We start from the raw sequence: 16,621 nt of genomic DNA, 5'->3' as shown, positions 1-16,621 counted from the left end.
AAATACAGTTAAGAGGCAGGGGAATGGATGTAGTGTTAGGGCTAAGGCGTTCCGGTCAATGAAAAATAATGAGTCACTTTACAGGGTTCAGGTAACACCATATCCGAAAACCTAGGCTTGGTTTGTTTCTCCAAGTTTAGTTCTGTTCAGTTATTAATCCCATTATTAAGATTCTGTTCAGTTGTATACTAATCCGCTGTTCCATTAGCACATTCAATGTTTTGTGTGTAGAGCAAGTGTAAGTATAATAATAAGAAGGTAAGTTAAAGACATTTTAAAAACAAGAATCAAACGTCTCTCTTTCTGTTACTCCTGTACAGTTTATTTGGAGTTAATGTAACGTTAAGCATATGTTTTTGTTAACTTGCGTTACAAAACGTTTTTGTAATTTTGTTCAGTTGTGCTTAATAAAGACTCTTTTAGTACACTCAGTGTGTCATATGCGTTTTTTTAATATAAAATGGGCATTACATCCCACAAAACACATTCCTTTTAGTACCCATGCATAATCTCAAGCTTCTGCATCTTACTTAACTATTGATTAGGACTGATTGGAAATGCTTCATTGGCTCCTGGACAGTATAACTGAAATGTAATCAAATTTGTGACTATAATGATGAATATGTACATTCACACAGAAATGAAAGTTGAGATTTCTCTTCAGAAATATAAATATATATATATATATATATATATATATATATATATATATATATATATATATATATATATATATATATATATATATATATAATTAAATAATACATGTACAGAATCTGGAGTTTTAACCTCTAAAAAGCGCAATGTGCACTGGGTTACTTCTTAAAAACGGAACGCACCAGTGCAAGGCCAGAACTTCTCTCCACTGGAGTTGGAGACATCAGCGACCGGATGCTAGCAGCTGCACTCAAAGCCTCGTTTTGAGTCTGGCGTGAATAAGGTGTATTCTAGTGAATAAAAAAAAGCTATTCCGCACGCGGGCCGTATGTTTGACACCCCTGTTAGAGGTTCAAGATTAGCGAGCACAACTCGCGCAGTTGTTTTGCAGTGGCGTTTGTAGCAAAAGCAGAAATTGCAGAATCGCACATTTGCGTGCAATTGGTGCAAAAAACCGAGGCGTGCAATACCACGCGCTTCAAGGGAACACGCGGACATCACGTTCCTAACACGCTGCCTCCGACCATTTTTAATTCGAAGTGTCACGCGAAATGATTTGAGACACGTGATCAGTCCTCTCTCATTGGTTGACGCCCGGCGCTGTACGTTTCCAGAGCTTGATTTGTACCCGAGCAGAAGAAACGGTTTTTTGCAATTTGAGAAACATCAAAGCCGGTAGCCGATTCCGATTCCTAACACTAAAAGGTATGTAAGTGCTGAGTTATTTATTACACGAAGTGAAAAGTATGTGTTTGTTAATTTTTATATATATACATATAGTTAACGCACTTGTAGCGTTTGGAAATGTAAAACAGTTTAAGATTTGCAGTGCAAAACACTAGAGACTGAAAACCAAAACATTCACAGTTCAATTTGGGTTCAGGTTTATGATACTTTATTATGGTAAAATATTGCATGTCGGCTATATGATTATTTTTTTTGCATATATGTCTAATTAAACTGTTAGCCGTGTTTGACCTTTTTTCTCTAGTGCAAAATGTGCACATTTTTCCACCAAGAGAATATTTCTATAAAAGCAGATTGAACAGTTTGCACGCTGTTAAAATGTACTTTTGACAAGAGAAAACAAAATCGTGACATCAAACGGCTACATAATATATATATATATATATATATATATATATATATATATATATATATATATATATATATATATATATACACACACACACACACTTTCTTTAAATCTAGGTTTATCCCGAGTGCAAAAGGAAGCAAAACTCAATGGAAATGGAAGCCTCCAATGCCATCACCGGTAGTTTCGATTATGAAATTCTGGCGGAAATCGGCGAAGGAGCCTACGGTAAAGTTTACAAAGCCAGGCATCTAAAGAACAAACTCGATTTTGTCGCAATAAAAAAAATAAAACTGGAAAAAGGTGCCGATCGAAATGGAGTCCCGTCGTTCATGATACGAGAGGTGGCCGTTTTGAGAAAAATAAACACTTTCGACCACCCGAACATTGTCAGGTAATGTTCTATCTACTTGTGTCTCTATTGAGTTACTAACACACAGCAACCCACACCCGTGTAATCAAAATACTCCCAAATGTCACAGGATAGTTTACTGTTTGCAAAACAAGGTATTATGTAGCGTGCTTATTTGCAAAACAATGTATTGTGCAGCACGCATATTTTTGTATAAACACGCTCACGCTGCAGTCTTGTATTTTTCTACACCTATGCTAATCGCTTGTGTCGAGTCTTTTAGTAGCATTCAATGTACTGAATTAAAAGTGAATTCTAGCCTCGCCTTGCGACACTGATTGGAGCTCTAGGTTAGCCACAGCTGCGGCAGACTGAAGGAGAGAACATGCAGCCAGTGGTGTTGTTTTATCTCATTTATTATGAGAAGAATTATGTTTGGAAATAAAATAAACGATATTATGGAACTTTTCTTGCAGGTTGCTTGATGTGTGTGCTTCGTGCAGCGCAAAGGAATTAGATTTGACTCTCGTGTTTGAATATATCGACATGGATTTAGCGTCCTATCTGAAGAGCGTTCCCGAGTGTGGACTGCCCCGTGAAAAGATTCGGGTAATAACTATGTAAAAAAAAAGAAAAAATCACCACTCGTTTCTTTTCAGTTGTCAAAAATACAAGTGTCTAGTATTGTATGGAGTAATTATAGCCGCTCATTAGAGCGACAATTAGAAATCAAATTTAGGGGAGAGCCTTTTATTTCTTTTTAATACCCTTCAAAACACTTGGTTGAACAGACATGCCTCTTTCCGAGGATTCAAATCTTATTAAAATAATGAACACAGAGCGCACACCCAGGATAGCCCCCCCCCCCCCTCCCCGTGCAGCGTTCATGCACTCCCAGGATAGCCCCCCCCCTCCCCGTGCAGCGTTCATGCATTCCCAGGACAGCCCCACCCCTCCCCTCCCTGTGCAGTGTTCATGCACTCCCAGGACAGCCCCACCCCTCCCCTCCCCTCCCCGTGCAGATTTCATGCACTCCCAGGACAGCCCCACCCCTCCCCTCCCCTCCCCGTGCAGTGTTCATGCACTCCCAGGACAGCCCCACCCCTCCCCTCCCCTCCCCTCCCTGTGCAGCGTTCATGCAATCCGAGGATAGCCCCCCCCTCCCCGTGCAACGTTCATGCACTCCCAGGATAGCCCCCCCCCCCACCCGTGCAGCATTCATGCACTCCCAGGACAACCCCCCCCTCTCCGTGCAGCGTTCATGCACTCCCAGGACAGCCCCCCCCCCCCTCTCCTCTCCCCTCCCCTCCCCTCTCCACTCCCCTCCCCTCCCCTCCCCGTGCAGCATTCATCAGCGCGTGCCTTTCTGAATCAAGCCACACAAACTACAGATTGTTGTTTCTGTACAGGGCGTGATGTGGCAGCTGCTGAGCGGCCTGGATTTCCTGCACACCCACATGGTGATTCACCGCGACCTGAAGCCGGAAAACATTTTGATCAGCAGCCGGGGACGGATTAAAGTGACGGACTTCGGCCTGGCGCGCCTCTACAGTTTCAACATGGCGCTGACGCCCGAAGTAAGTCTGGGGAAAAAAAAAAAAAACACGCTGTCGGATTGTAAGGAGCCTCTTTTCATGGAGCTTGAAGGACTCGTTTGAAAATTGTTTTTAAAACCAGGGTTAAACAGCGCTGTAAGTGTGAACGGGCGCTGCTGCGTTGTGCAGCTCTTGAACTTTTGTTTGGTTTTGTTTTGTTTCCTGTGTCCCGCCCAGGTCGTCACGTTGTGGTACAGAGCTCCGGAGATTCTCCTTTACTCCAGCTACCTCTCATCTGTGGACGTGTGGAGCGCTGGCTGTGTGTTTGCTGAGCTGCATCTGCTCAGGTAAGAGCTTCAAACAGGCGCTGTGCACTTCATTTGAGTTGATAGGTCATGTTCAAAGTAATACCTCTAGAGGGCAGGGTGTTTAAGGTGAGAAAAGGAAGGAGGATGCGTCCCCCGACCCCGGTCCTGGGGACCCTCTGCTGTGTCGGCTGCTTTTCAATCCAGCCCAGCACTCACTTACTTAACTAGACTCTTCATTGAACTAGCATTTCGCTTAATTAGGTGCTTTTTTAATTGTTCTCAGCTCCTAAAAAGTTGCAGAGTTCAGGTTTATATAATATGTAGATAAAGTGGAAATTTTGTGGAGATTCACCAAACAAACCAAATGGAAGTCCTGCTGTTCTGTAGGTTGTAAAAACAAAGCCAGCAACACGTTTGTATTCTCTGTGACGCATCCTGACGTTCCCAAGTGCCTGCATAGTTCTGAAGGTTATATGAGACATATTTATAAAGCGTTTGCTGTCAAGTTCACTGCACTGTTTTAAAAGGAAATAATAATAATAATAAAATACATCATTAATTAATAATAATAATAATAATAATAATAATAATAAATAATAATAATAATAATGAAGATGGTGATTATGTAGCGTTTAACAACAATGTAGTAATTTAACAGTGGGGGGTCCCCAGGACCAGGGTTGGGAAGCGCTGATCTTAGATCTCCCAATGAAGGCTATTCGGAAAGGAAAAGCTTTTTGAGTTTAATATGTAACATTTAAAAGCTGGCCAGATACCTTTTTGACTGACTGTTTGAAAGGTGTAGCGAAGTGTTGCTGTGCGCCGTTAAGCTCGTCTTTTTTTGTGCTGTTTTTGTGACATTTTTTTTTAGGCCGTTGCTTTGTGGATATTCAGAACTGGAGCAGCTGAAGAAGATATTTGAGTAAGTTTCTAGCTGTCGTCCTGTTTAGCCTTTTGTTTGCTTCTCGAAGGATGGGCGTTTCTATAAATACAGCCGGTCTTTTGTGTTAGAAATAACCGCGGGGGCGGGGGGTTGTTCAGTGTGTGTGGGGAGGGTGTTCAGTGTGTGTGTGTAGGGGGGGGTGTTCAGTGTGTGTGTGTGGGGGGGGGGGGGTGTTCAGTGTGTGTGTGTGTAGGGGGGGTGTTCAGTGTGTCGGGGAGTGGGGGGGTGTTCAGTGTGTGTGTGGAGGTGGGGGTGTTCAGTGTGTCAGGGGTGGGGGGGTGTTCAGTGTGTGTGTGGAGGTGGGGGGTGTTCAGTGTGTTGGGGGTGGTGGGGTGTTCAGTGTGTGTGTGGAGGTGGGGGGGGTGTTCAGTGTGTTTTGGGGGGTGGGGGGGTGTTCAGTGTGTGTGGGGGTGTTCAGTGTGGGGGGATGTTCAGTGTGTGTGGGGGTGGGGGGGTTTAGTGTGTGTGTGTGGGGGGTGTTCAGTGTGTGTGGGGGTGTTCAGTGTGGGGGGATGTTCAGTGTGTGTGGGGGTGGGGGGGTTTAGTGTGTGTGTGTGGGGGGGTGTTCAGTGTGTGTGGGGGTGGGGGGTGTTCAGTGTGTGTGGGGGGTGTTCAGTGTGTGTGGGGGGGGTGTTCAGTGTGTGTGGGGGTGGGGGGTGTTCAGTGTGTGTGTGGGGGGTGTTCAGTGTGTGTGGGGGTGGGGGGGTTTAGTGTGTGTGTGTGGGGGGGTGTTCAGTGTGTGTGGGGGTGGGGGGTGTTCAGTGTGTGTGGGGGGTGTTCAGTGTGTGTGGGGGTGGGGGGTGTTCAGTGTGTGTGTGGGGGGTGTTCAGTGTGTGTGGGGGTGGGGGGTGTTCAGTGTGTGTGTGTGGGGGGTGTTCAGTGTGTGTGTGGGGGGTGCAGTGTGTGTGGGGGTGGGGGGTGTTCAGTGTGTGTGTGGGGGGTTCAGTGTGTGTTGGGGGGTGTTCAGTGTGTGTGGGGGTGGGGGGGTTCAGTGTGTGGGGGGTGTTCAGTGTGTGGGGGCGTGGGGGGGTGTTCAGTGTGTGTGTGTGTGTGGGGGGGTGTTCAGTGTGTGTGGGGGGGGGTTCAGTGTGGGGGGTGGGGTGTTCAGTGTGTGTGTGTGTGTGGGGGGGTGTTCAGTGTGGGGGGTGGGGTGTTCAGTGTGTGTGTGTGTGGGGGGGGGGGGGGGTGTTCAGTAGTAAGCAGATCTGCTGCTTGCCCTTTTTTTTAATGAAGCTATGGCAGGTTTCACGTGATACAGTCCTGCCAGCTGAATACAGCTGTTTCATGACTGCTTGACACGTTGAAATATCTGGGCAGACGTGAAAAAGCTCCTGACTGCGTCACTGCGGGTAACGTCGCTCGCATTCGTCAGTCATTACGTTTTAATATCGCTCTCGGAAAGTGAAAGCAGAAGGTCGAATTTGCTGTGCAGTTTTGCAATCTTCCTGCATACAAAAAAAACTAAAATCGGTGGATAGCCAAGAAACAGTGGAAAACACCAGGAAAAAAACTGTGGAAATGGTTCATCAATTTACCCTCTTCCCATTAAAAATATAAAACCTACTACAAAAATAATAAATACATTTCCCAGTGCTGCTGGGCAACGTCCCGCCTTCCTGCCTCATATCTATCATCTATTCGTTCAGAATGCTTTAAACCCGCCCCCCGACTACCGAGTGACAGTGCATTCCCGCATTTCTATTGGAGACTTTAAAAGGAGATTAGGAGGCTCGTTCGCGGGATTTAAAGCTGCATTACAGTTGAGATACGGAGGATTTCAAACAGAATCGTGGTGAAATGTACAAAACAAATGCCTCCACACAAAAAACCCAGAAGAATGCGCCTGAGACCAGGAGGGATTTCTCTGTGGAAGACAGCAAAGGAAAGACGGGACAGCTGACGCGTGCCAGTGCTGTCCAGTTACTACTATACATATTGTGACAGAAAAAAAAAAACGCTCAAGCATTTTGGAAAGTAACCGAAAACACAAATTTCATACAGCAGATCAAAAATGAAAAACCCCAAAAATAAAAAAAAACAATTTACATAAAACCCGAAAACAGCTAAAACAAAATAAGCACCCAAAAAAATCTAATTAATAAAAACATGGCTAAACAGAAGCCCTTATTGTAAGAATGGTACAGTGCAGTGATCTGCATGTGGGGAAGAGCGTTCATGTCTCTGAGTCAGTATCTAACGCTAGTTCAAGTCCTGCAGCGAAGCACCAGTGGTGGTATCAACGCTGCTGTCATGCTTTTATGGAGAGTTCAGTATTGAAGCCCTGATCAAGTCCGCTGGGTTTATCGTTACAGTGCGTGCTCAGGACGGGTCTCTGCACCATTTGACAGACGGTAGCCTTAAAAAAGTTTAGTTTCTTTTCCGTGGTTCTTACAGATAAATGGGGCTGATTGTAATCAAACTACCCCGCTGGAATAAGCCACAGCTGGATAGTATTGAGGCATTTTACTGCGCTGGGGAACCTGAGTTTTCATCCCTATTTCCTTGTCCTCAAGATGACTCGTGAGGGCTCCCGAGGGCCGCATCCGGTAAAGGAGTGCAGGATGCGCGGCCTGTAGTCTGACGTCGAGGCGATTCCTCTGCCAACCGTGGACGGGAGCTCCCAGGGGGGAGGGATGGTTAGGTTGGCCAGGGTGTCTTCGGCTCACCGCGCACCAGCGCCCCCTGTGGTCTGGCTGGGCGCCTGCGGGTTTTTCTATAAGCTGCCCAGGGCTGCGTTGTCCTCCGACACTGTAGCTCTGAGGCGGCTGCATGGTGAGTTTGCAGTGTGTAAAGAAGCGGGCGGCTGACGGCACACGCTTTGGAGGACAGCGTGTGTTCATCTCCCCCCCACTCCCAAATCAGCACAGAGGTGAGCTGAGCCTAAAATAATTGGACATTACTAAATTGGGTAAGAAAACAATACAAATAATTGACCGACCACTAAATTAAAAAAAAAAAAAAAAAGATGACTCTTGTATCCCTTTTAGGTTTATCGGAGCCCCCCCACAAGAAGAGTGGCCTGAGAACAGTCCTCTACAGCATCGCTCTTTCTGGAGCGAGACTGGCACCCACACGCAGAATCCCATTGCCAACATGGACGAGCTGGGCAAAGACTTGCTGCTGGTAGGTACCGGGTAGGAAGCGCAGCGTCGTTTGAAACCCGCTGCCACTCTGTAGCCACTTCACCGAAAGAAAGCAGCGAGAAATGAACGCTGTCCCAGAGATTGATGTTAATACAGGGTTAGAAACGAACAGAACCGTGATGCTAAGGACCCAGTACCTTTTGAAAACTCGCTAGTCCTCAGTTATGTGAGCCAGAATTAGCTACAGCTGGTGGGGTGGGGGGGGGGGGGTGTGCCCTAAAATATTAGGCATGCATTTTTATTTTCCTACAAAAAAGGAACTTAAAATGTAGATTTTTTTTTTTTAAACCTCTACGCATTTTGCATATCCGCAACGCATTTTGAGTTGGCTAATACGCGGGTACGCTTTTATCAGAGATGATACGCAATAATACGTAATCCATATTTCGCTCATCGTGCCTGTAGTTAGAGAAAGTGTTGCATCTAACGGCAGGGCCGGCCTTAGGGCAAGGCAAGCAAGATAGATTAACCAATCAGCTTTTGAGTTTAGTTACGTGACAGAATAACCAATCAGCTTTTGCGTTTAGTTGACGATCCAAACTCAGTTTAAAAAGTTATCGTGGGTTGACTCACAGAAATTCCTACCACCCAGTTTATTGGTATAATCACTGACATTCTGCGGTAGCCTATCAGGCTTTGTTGAGCTGACTCGCTTGTGTTTCAACTGCCAGTTTCGGACACACTGGAGGGAGTGTGAAGTTCTGTGACTTGTGAGGAAATTATTTATTTCAAACTGTCTACGGTACCTTTGTTTTTTAATGAATGCGTTAGTTATTTATTCATTTTTGTCTGGGGAAAAAACCCACTTGCATTTAAAAAAAAAAACAAAAAAAAAACACATGCTCGGTTTAGATAACTGCATCGCACGAAAAGAAAATACAGCTGAACGAGGATTTTACGAGAATGTCGAGGGAGTAAGTACACACATTTATTATTATAACATAGTACAGTATTTAAGTTTAATATTCTGTTTTTGGCTCGTTGTCCCGTTTTTCACAAACGCCTGTTGCCATACAGGGATGTTAGTAAAATTCGATTTTATAAAAATGAGCACAGCATTAACATTGTTAATGTGGTTAAGGTACGTAAGGCTTCTGTTTTCTTTGCAAGTAGCGTACGTACATTGTAGATAAATACCGTTTCATTGTGCTTTAAGCAAGTCATAAATGGCTGGTTTGTGATTTTTATATTGAAGTTCAGTAAGACCATTAATGTAGCATTATGGATTTTGTTAACGGTAAAATGTTTTTTTATGTAAGGACAGGGAATCACGACCCGCATAAGTGTAATCCTGTTGAACTGTATAACTAAATATTTATGAAAAAAATGGCCAAACAAGTAAGCGTGTTAAAGTGGGACTTAATACTATGACTACTACTAATAACACTATGTAACACAATTTTTGTTCCTGGGTAGTAAGTGTTATTTCCTAATTGCTTATGCCTCAAAAGTATAGAAAATGGCTATTATTCCCCACAAACTTTGCTTTTGTGACCAGGACAGTGATATTTTGAAATGTACCTATTTCCAATGAGAAAACGGGCGAATGTGTGTCTTTTCGTTCACATAAAGTCAGAAAAAAACAACATATGAATCCAAATTAACATGTATTTATACTAAAGTAATACACAAATGACTACAAAAGATTTAGAAGTGAGTAGTTTTTCGAGATTTACGATTATACTGTAAATCACTTTCACGAATCAGCCCCCAAATGTAGTCTCCCATCATGTTCTCGTTATACTGTCCTTGGTAGCGGCGTTCAAAGTCCAGTATATCCTGGTGGAAGCGCTCGCCTTGCTCCTCCGAGTACGCTCCCATGTTCTCCTTGAATTTGTCAAGATGAGCATCAAGGATATGGACTTTGAGGGACATCCTGCAGCCCATTGTGCCGTAGTTCTTCACCAGAGTCTCAACCAGCTCCACATAGTTTTCGGCCTTGTGATTGCCCAGGAAGCCCCGAACCACTGCGACAAAGCTGTTCCAGCCGCTTTCTCCTTACTAGTGAGTTTCTTGGGGAATTCATTGCACTCCAGGATCTTCTTTATCTGTGGTCCGACGAAGACACCGGCTTTCACCTTTGCCTCAGACAGCTTAGGGAAGAAGTCTTGAAGGTACTTGAAGGCTACCGACTCCTTATCTAGAGCTCTGACAAATTGTTTCATAAGGCCCAATTTGATGTGCAGTGGTGGCATCAGCACCTTCCGGGGGTCCACCAGTGGCTCCCACTTGACGTTGTTCCTCCCCACAGAGAACTCGGTCCGCTGTGGCCAGTCCCGCCTGTGGTAGTGCGCCTTGGTGTCCCTGCTGTCCCAAAGGCAAAGATAGCAGGGAAACTTGGTAAAACCGCCTTGGAGACCCATCAGGAATGCCACCATTTTGAAGTCTCCCATGACCTCCCAGCCGTACTCATCATACTTCAAGGCGTCCAGCAAGGTCTTGATGCTGTTGTAATCCTCTTTTAGGTGCACCGAGTGAGCCAGGGGAAGAAACAGGTTCTTGTTACCATTATGGAGCAGCACGGCTTTGAGGCTCCTGGATGAGCTGTCAATGAAGAGGCGCCACTCATTCTGGTTACAGGCGATTCTGATTGCCTCGAACAGACTGGTCACATTGTGGCAGAAGCAGAGCCCATCTTGACGGGTGAAGAAGCTGGAAAAAGATTGGTGACGCTTCCTCTGATCTGCGACTTGCATACTTTCATTCAACAAGTTCCACTGCTTGAGCCTAGACGTCAAAAGCTCAGCATTGGACTTGGTGAGACCAAGATCTCTAATCAAGTCGTTGAGGTCTTTTTGGTTGGGGTAGTATGGGTTTCTCTCCACAGCTCCACCTCTGAAATTGTCATCTGGATCTACAACGTCTTCCTCGCTCTCTGACTTGCTGCTCTCTTCTAAAGACGGCTGCTCTCTCTCCGGAGGAGTGGGTACGGGGAGCTCATGGCAGTGTGGCACCGGGGCGATGGATGAAGGAAGGTCCGGATACGTGATAGCAGGTGCATTCTTGCCAGTCCGACGTTTGGAAGGGTCCACCATGCAGAAGTAGCAGTTGCTTGAGTGGTCAGTGGGTTCCCGCCAAATTCTTGGGATAGCGAACTTCATGGCTCTCTTTTCCCCTCTGTACCATCCTACAAAAATATATTTATTTCACCCATGACTAATGTGTAAGAGATTCTCGCAACATTTTTCATATATGATATATTTTTTCAATAACACTGAACATTGTAAAACATTTTAAAATTAAAAACTTTTACAATTTTAAAAATTTTAACAAATTTTATAACATAAAATTCCGAGCAACAATTGTCCATCTTACCTTCCAGAGTTTTTTTGCAGTGCTCGCAGGTGAAATGAGGTGCCCAGGGTTTGTCTTGATCCCCGACAGGCATGCCGAAATATGCCTTGTAGGCCTCACACATCTTGCAGATGCTTCCACGGAGTACTTTTTCGATCTTGTCTTGATAAATTGGCCGCAGACATAGCAAAATGCGTCTGCCGGATGCTTGCAGCCTCTTGATGCCATCTCAGAAAAATGCAGATATGTATCCACTTAGGCAGCTGGAACTAAACTGAACTGGTGGGCTTAAGGCCCCTGTATTTATACTACTATTTATATTACTGGAAAGTTCTAGAAAGTTCTAGAAGTTACTCCAAGTTTACTCAGCACTGAATCTATCTGGAATGTTCTGGAAAATAGGTAAATTTCAAAACATCACTGTCCTGGTCACAAAAGCAAAGTTTGTGGGGAATAATAGCCATTTTCTATACTTTTGAGGCATAAGCAATTAGGAAATAACACTACCCAGGAACCAAAAAAAAATAAAAAAATTGTTACACGATGTAATAATAATAACGTAATATCAGAACTACCAATATATGCTTACTGATATTAACTTTTTATGAAATGCTCACTACAAACGAATTGGTCCAGTCTTCTTCGTTTTTTTTTAAATTATATTTTAATCGCTGAAATCTATTTTACCCTCCTGTCAGGACCAACAGGAATCCTGTAAAAGGAAATTTTATATTTCTGTCCAGAACAAAAGAATGGGGCATTACTGTAATGTTACCGTGCTAGGCATTTTGGGCATCTTCCACAGTAATGCTGACTGTGAAAGAGTGTTCAGCTTGGTGACCAAAAACAAAACCCAACACAGAGCCAGCCTGAGCACAGACATGCTAAGTTCACTGGTAATGCACAAAGTCATGACGTCACTTTTTTGAAAGTGCTTTGTTTCTCTGTTTTAGAAGCTATACATGTTTTGACAGTAAATAAAATTCAAACATACATGAAACAATCTCATTTTTTTTACTGAAAAATTCATACCCAAAACTCACCAGTGTAGCATTTAGCTGTTTTATACCCTAAAACAATTCCGGGGGAAGCCCCCTGGACCTCACCCCGCCCGCCCCCCCAAGATGTCCACGTGAAAGAGTGCTACTCAAAAAAATATGTGAAGGTTGGCAGGTCTGGATAACCCCACACACATACTGAGCAGAACCGGCTGCTCCTCACCATCACGTGCCTACACCCCTGGCTGGAGACAAGCCCACAGAACAAGAAGAAACATCTGGAAACAAATAAGGCACTGAAGATAACCGATAAAAACACAGACAGAAAACAACCAAAAAATGATACAACGCAGGCACACACACACACACACACACACACACAGTCTCAAGGTCACACCCCCACTTGTTGCTGCTTCAGTTTGCAGGACTCCGTCTCTCTGTCTTGTTGCTGCTTCAGTTTGCAGGACTCCGTCTCTCTGTCTTGTTGCTGCTTCAGTTTGCAGGACTCCGTCTCTCTGTCTTGTTGCTGCTTCAGTTTGCAGGACTCCGTCTCTCCGTCTTGTTGCTGCTTCAGTTTGCAGGACTCCGTCTCTCAGAGTCTTGTTGCTGCTTCAGTTTGCAGGACTCCGTCTCTCAGAGTCTTGTTGCTGCTTCAGTTTGCAGGACTCCGTCTCTCTGTCTTGTTGCTGCTTCAGTTTGCAGGACTCCGTCTCTCTGTCTTGTTGCTGCTTCAGTTTGCAGGACTCCGTCTCTCTGTCTTGTTGCTGCTTCAGTTTGCAGGACTCCGTCTCTCAGAGTCTTGTTGCTGCTTCAGTTTGCAGGACTCCGTCTCTCAGAGTCTTGTTGCTGCTTCAGTTTGCAGGACTCCGTCTCTCTGTCTTGTTGCTGCTTCAGTTTGCAGGACTCCGTCTCTCTGTCTTGTTGCTGCTTCAGTTTGCAGGACTCCGTCTCTCTGTCTTGTTGCTGCTTCAGTTTGCAGGACTCCGTCTCTCTGTCTTGTTGTTGCTTCAGTTTGCAGGACTCCGTCTCTCCGTCTTGTTGCTGCTTCAGTTTGCAGGACTCCGTCTCTCAGAGTCTTGTTGCTGCTTCAGTTTGCAGGACTCCGTCTCTCAGAGTCTTGTTGCTGCTTCAGTTTGCAGGACTCCGTCTCTCTGTCTTGTTGTTGCTTCAGTTTGCAGGACTCCGTCTCTCCGTCTTGTTGCTGCTTCAGTTTGCAGGACTCCGTCTCTCAGAGTCTTGTTGCTGCTTCAGTTTGCAGGACTCCGTCTCTCAGAGTCTTGTTGCTGCTTCAGTTTGCAGGACTCCGTCTCTCAGAGTCTTGTTGCTGCTTCAGTTTGCAGGACTCCGTCTCTCTGTCTTGTTGCTGCTTCAGTTTGCAGGACTCCGTCTCTCTGTCTTGTTGCTGCTTCAGTTTGCAGGACTCTGTCTCTCAGAGTCTTGTTGCTGCTTCAGTTTGCAGGACTCCGTCTCTCAGTCTTGTTGCTGCTTCGTTTGCAGGACTCCGTCTCTCTGTCTTGTTGCTGCTTCAGTTTGCAGGACTCCGTCTCTCTGTCTTGTAGCTGCTTCAGTTTGCAGGACTCCGTCTCTCTGTCTTGTAGCTGCTTCAGTTTGCAGGACTCCGTCTCTCTGTCTTGTAGCTGCTTCAGTTTGCAGGACTCCGTCTCTCGGCCTCTTGCCCCAATGCGTCGTTACAGTTTGTTTCCTTGCTGAATTGATCACTCGTTTCGTACACCTGCATACGGATGACAGAAAAACAACGCTGATAAACAAACCTGCGTTTTTATTTAGTGAATTATATTTGGGGAGTGGGGGGGGGGGGGCATTACAGCGATGGCCAAATGTTTCGCGTCACGCCCTATAGATGAAGAAGGTTACGTTAATGCGTTGAAATTACACATCGCTTTGGAGTTTTTCCACAAAATTGAAAAAAAAGGGACCTTTCGAAATCTAACGTGAAATACTGTGCTGCTGTTGAAGTTTCCGGTTGTTTGTTTTATTTTTTGTGATACCGTTTTGTAGTTTCTTCGATTGCATGATGTCAAATAAATTATTTTTTTAATGATATCTGCAGCCTAATATTCTAAAAGGTGATGCAAAAGTTTTGGCCCTCTGTGTGAATTCTAGTACGTAGCCTACAGTGTGGTGCTGACGCCTCCTGTGCTGTACCGTTCAGTTTCTCTGCAGTCGGACAGACTTAGCAAAACAGGCTCGGAGGGGGGTAGATTTTTCCTTTTTTTAAAAAATCCCAATTCCCTTGTAATCGTTGGAATTGATTATAAAAAAGAATTGGAAGTGAAAAAAAATTGGCCCCAACCCTGCTTAGCAATGACTAACGTTGCAAAGAATTGTGGGATACGTGGGATTGAGTCATAGAAGTTGCTTTATGTATTTTGAAAATGACGTTTCCGACAGTTCTTTTCAAGGCGTTTGTGAATCCCAGTAAACAGGCTTTGTAAGTGCGCCCCGCAGGAAGTGACCTCGCTCAATGTCTTTGTGTTCTGTAGAAATTCCTGTGTTTCAAGCCGATGAAGAGACTTTCTGCCGCGGAAGCCCTGGAGCATCCCTACTTCAGGACTGAGACAGAAGCCCTGGAGCATCCCTACTTCAAGACTGAGGCAACGAGCCGAGTCGTAGAGGTGTGGCCTTGAAGGAAAAAAGGATCTGACCTGCACACGACGGCCCCGCCCCATCGCTGCCTTATCAACCATCGAACGCACGTCCTTCGTGTTTATCATGAGGCAGCAGAGGCACCCTCTGAGTCTAGCAGCGGGTTTAGCAGGGCATGTTCAGCCAGGGCTTGCAACCCCATCTCATGGCAAAAAAACAGAATTGTGATGTTTTCAAAAACGTATATATTCCAACTGTTGCATTCACACTGATTTGTATTTATCTGTGATTTTAGAACAATCCAATTTGTTTGCTTTTAAACCAATTCAATTGTTACCAAAAAAAAAAAAAAGACTGTTCAGTCCTTTCATTTAAATTCCGCACCTGGTCTTGTCATACAAGTGCGAAAATACACACTGCCTTATATATATATATATATATATATATATATATATATATATATATATATATATATACACACACACACACTCTCACAGGAAACCTCGCTAAAAACATGCCTAAAAAACACAACAGCGTTGGGTTCAACAGAGACAGTGAGCAGCTGAAAAACAAAATCAGCCAAGTGCTCCTCGTTTCTGCGTCATTTTGAAATTTAAATGTGCCGCCCCTGTCTTCTCTGCGGCGCTCGGCCAATAGGCAGAGGGGACGGGACGTTGAAATGAATTGTGGGATATATTGGATCGAGTCATAGTAGTTAAGGTACATGTCACGTTTGAAAACGACAGTTCCCACAATTCTTTTCAACGTCCCGCCTGCATTGAAATTTCCAAACGACGCAGAAACGCGGAGCACTTGGCTGATTCTGTTTTTCAGCTGCTCACTGTCTCTGTTGAACCCAAAGCTGTTGTGTTTTTTAGCCGTGTTTGATTTTCATCGGCAGATGCGCTCTGGATGCCAGTAGAGTGCAGACGCTCCTGAAATTATATTCAGCGAGGTTTCCTGTGTGTGTGTGTCTAATATATATGTATAAAGGCAGTGTGTTCACGCTTGTATAAGACCAGGTGTGGAATTGAAATAGACGGACTGAAGAACAGTCATTTTTTTAAAAAAAATGTTTTGGTAACAATTGAATTGGTTTAAAAGCAAACAAATTGGATTGTTCTAAAATCACGATAAATAAAAATCAGTGTGAATGCAACAGTTGGAATATATACGTTTTTGAAAACATCACAATTCAGTTTTTTCGCCATGAGATGGGGTTGCAAGCCCTGGCTGAACATGCCCTGCTAAACCCGCTGCTAGACTCAGCGGGTGCCTCTGCTGCCTCATGATAAACACGGAGGACGTGCGTTCGATGGTTGATAACGCACCCATCGGGATTCGATTACATTCAGATATACCCCCAAAGACTGCTGTTGGTAAAACACTTTTGGTCTAAATCATTTTAACAAGTCGCAGTGATTGAGCGGGAACTTTATTAACGGGTGTAGCATTCTCCCGTTCAGCTGGCAAAATGGAGCGCGGTTTGAAGCGCTGGTGTGTGTAATTCAGTATGTTAACGTGGGAAACGTTATTCAGCAGGTTTCATTCCGCTTCGTGAAGCAAAATCAGTTCATTCTATAAAGAGATGCTTATAATATTAGTGTATCCGCACCCCTGGAATTGTTTTCATCGGCGATCGCTGTTCCCACAGCGTGTGGAGAGCAGCTCTATCACCTGATAAAACA

At 44.6% G+C, this 16,621-nt stretch overlaps 1 protein-coding gene across 2 annotated transcripts; it reads left to right on the top strand.

Moving 5' to 3' along the window:
• The first annotated feature begins 1,301 nt into the window (after window positions 1-1,301).
• On the top strand, window positions 1,302-15,063 carry LOC117412504 (cyclin-dependent kinase 6-like). 2 transcript variants are annotated; one of them, XM_034020960.2, is made up of 8 exons: window positions 1,302-1,362; window positions 1,870-2,147; window positions 2,582-2,714; window positions 3,515-3,682; window positions 3,878-3,987; window positions 4,820-4,870; window positions 7,879-8,014; window positions 14,831-15,063. In XM_034020960.2, the coding sequence occupies exons 2-8, from the start codon at window positions 1,903-1,905 to the stop codon at window positions 14,972-14,974; spliced, it is 987 nt and encodes a 328-aa protein (XP_033876851.2). In that variant the 5' UTR covers window positions 1,302-1,362; window positions 1,870-1,902; the 3' UTR covers window positions 14,975-15,063. The 2 variants fall into 2 exon arrangements, with proteins under 2 accessions (XP_033876851.2, XP_058844182.1); XM_058988199.1 differs by lacking the exon at window positions 4,820-4,870.
• Window positions 15,064-16,621: the final 1,558 nt, after the last annotated feature.

Source organism: Acipenser ruthenus, chromosome 16 (genome assembly GCF_902713425.1).
Source record: "Acipenser ruthenus chromosome 16, fAciRut3.2 maternal haplotype, whole genome shotgun sequence".
Taxonomy (NCBI): domain Eukaryota; kingdom Metazoa; phylum Chordata; class Actinopteri; order Acipenseriformes; family Acipenseridae; genus Acipenser; species Acipenser ruthenus.
The sequence above is the reverse complement of the archived record's forward strand: the minus strand, read 5'-3'. Positions and strand labels throughout refer to the sequence as shown.

Coding starts and splice junctions, on each gene's coding strand:
- LOC117412504 (XM_034020960.2), top strand. CDS start 1,903: ATGGAAATGGAAGCCTCCAATGCCATCACCGGTAGTTTCGATTATGAA. Junction 2,715..3,514: donor TGCCCCGTGAAAAGATTCGG/GTAATAACTATG, acceptor GTTTCTGTACAG/GGCGTGATGTGGCAGCTGCT. Junction 3,988..4,819: donor GCTGAGCTGCATCTGCTCAG/GTAAGAGCTTCA, acceptor ATTTTTTTTTAG/GCCGTTGCTTTGTGGATATT.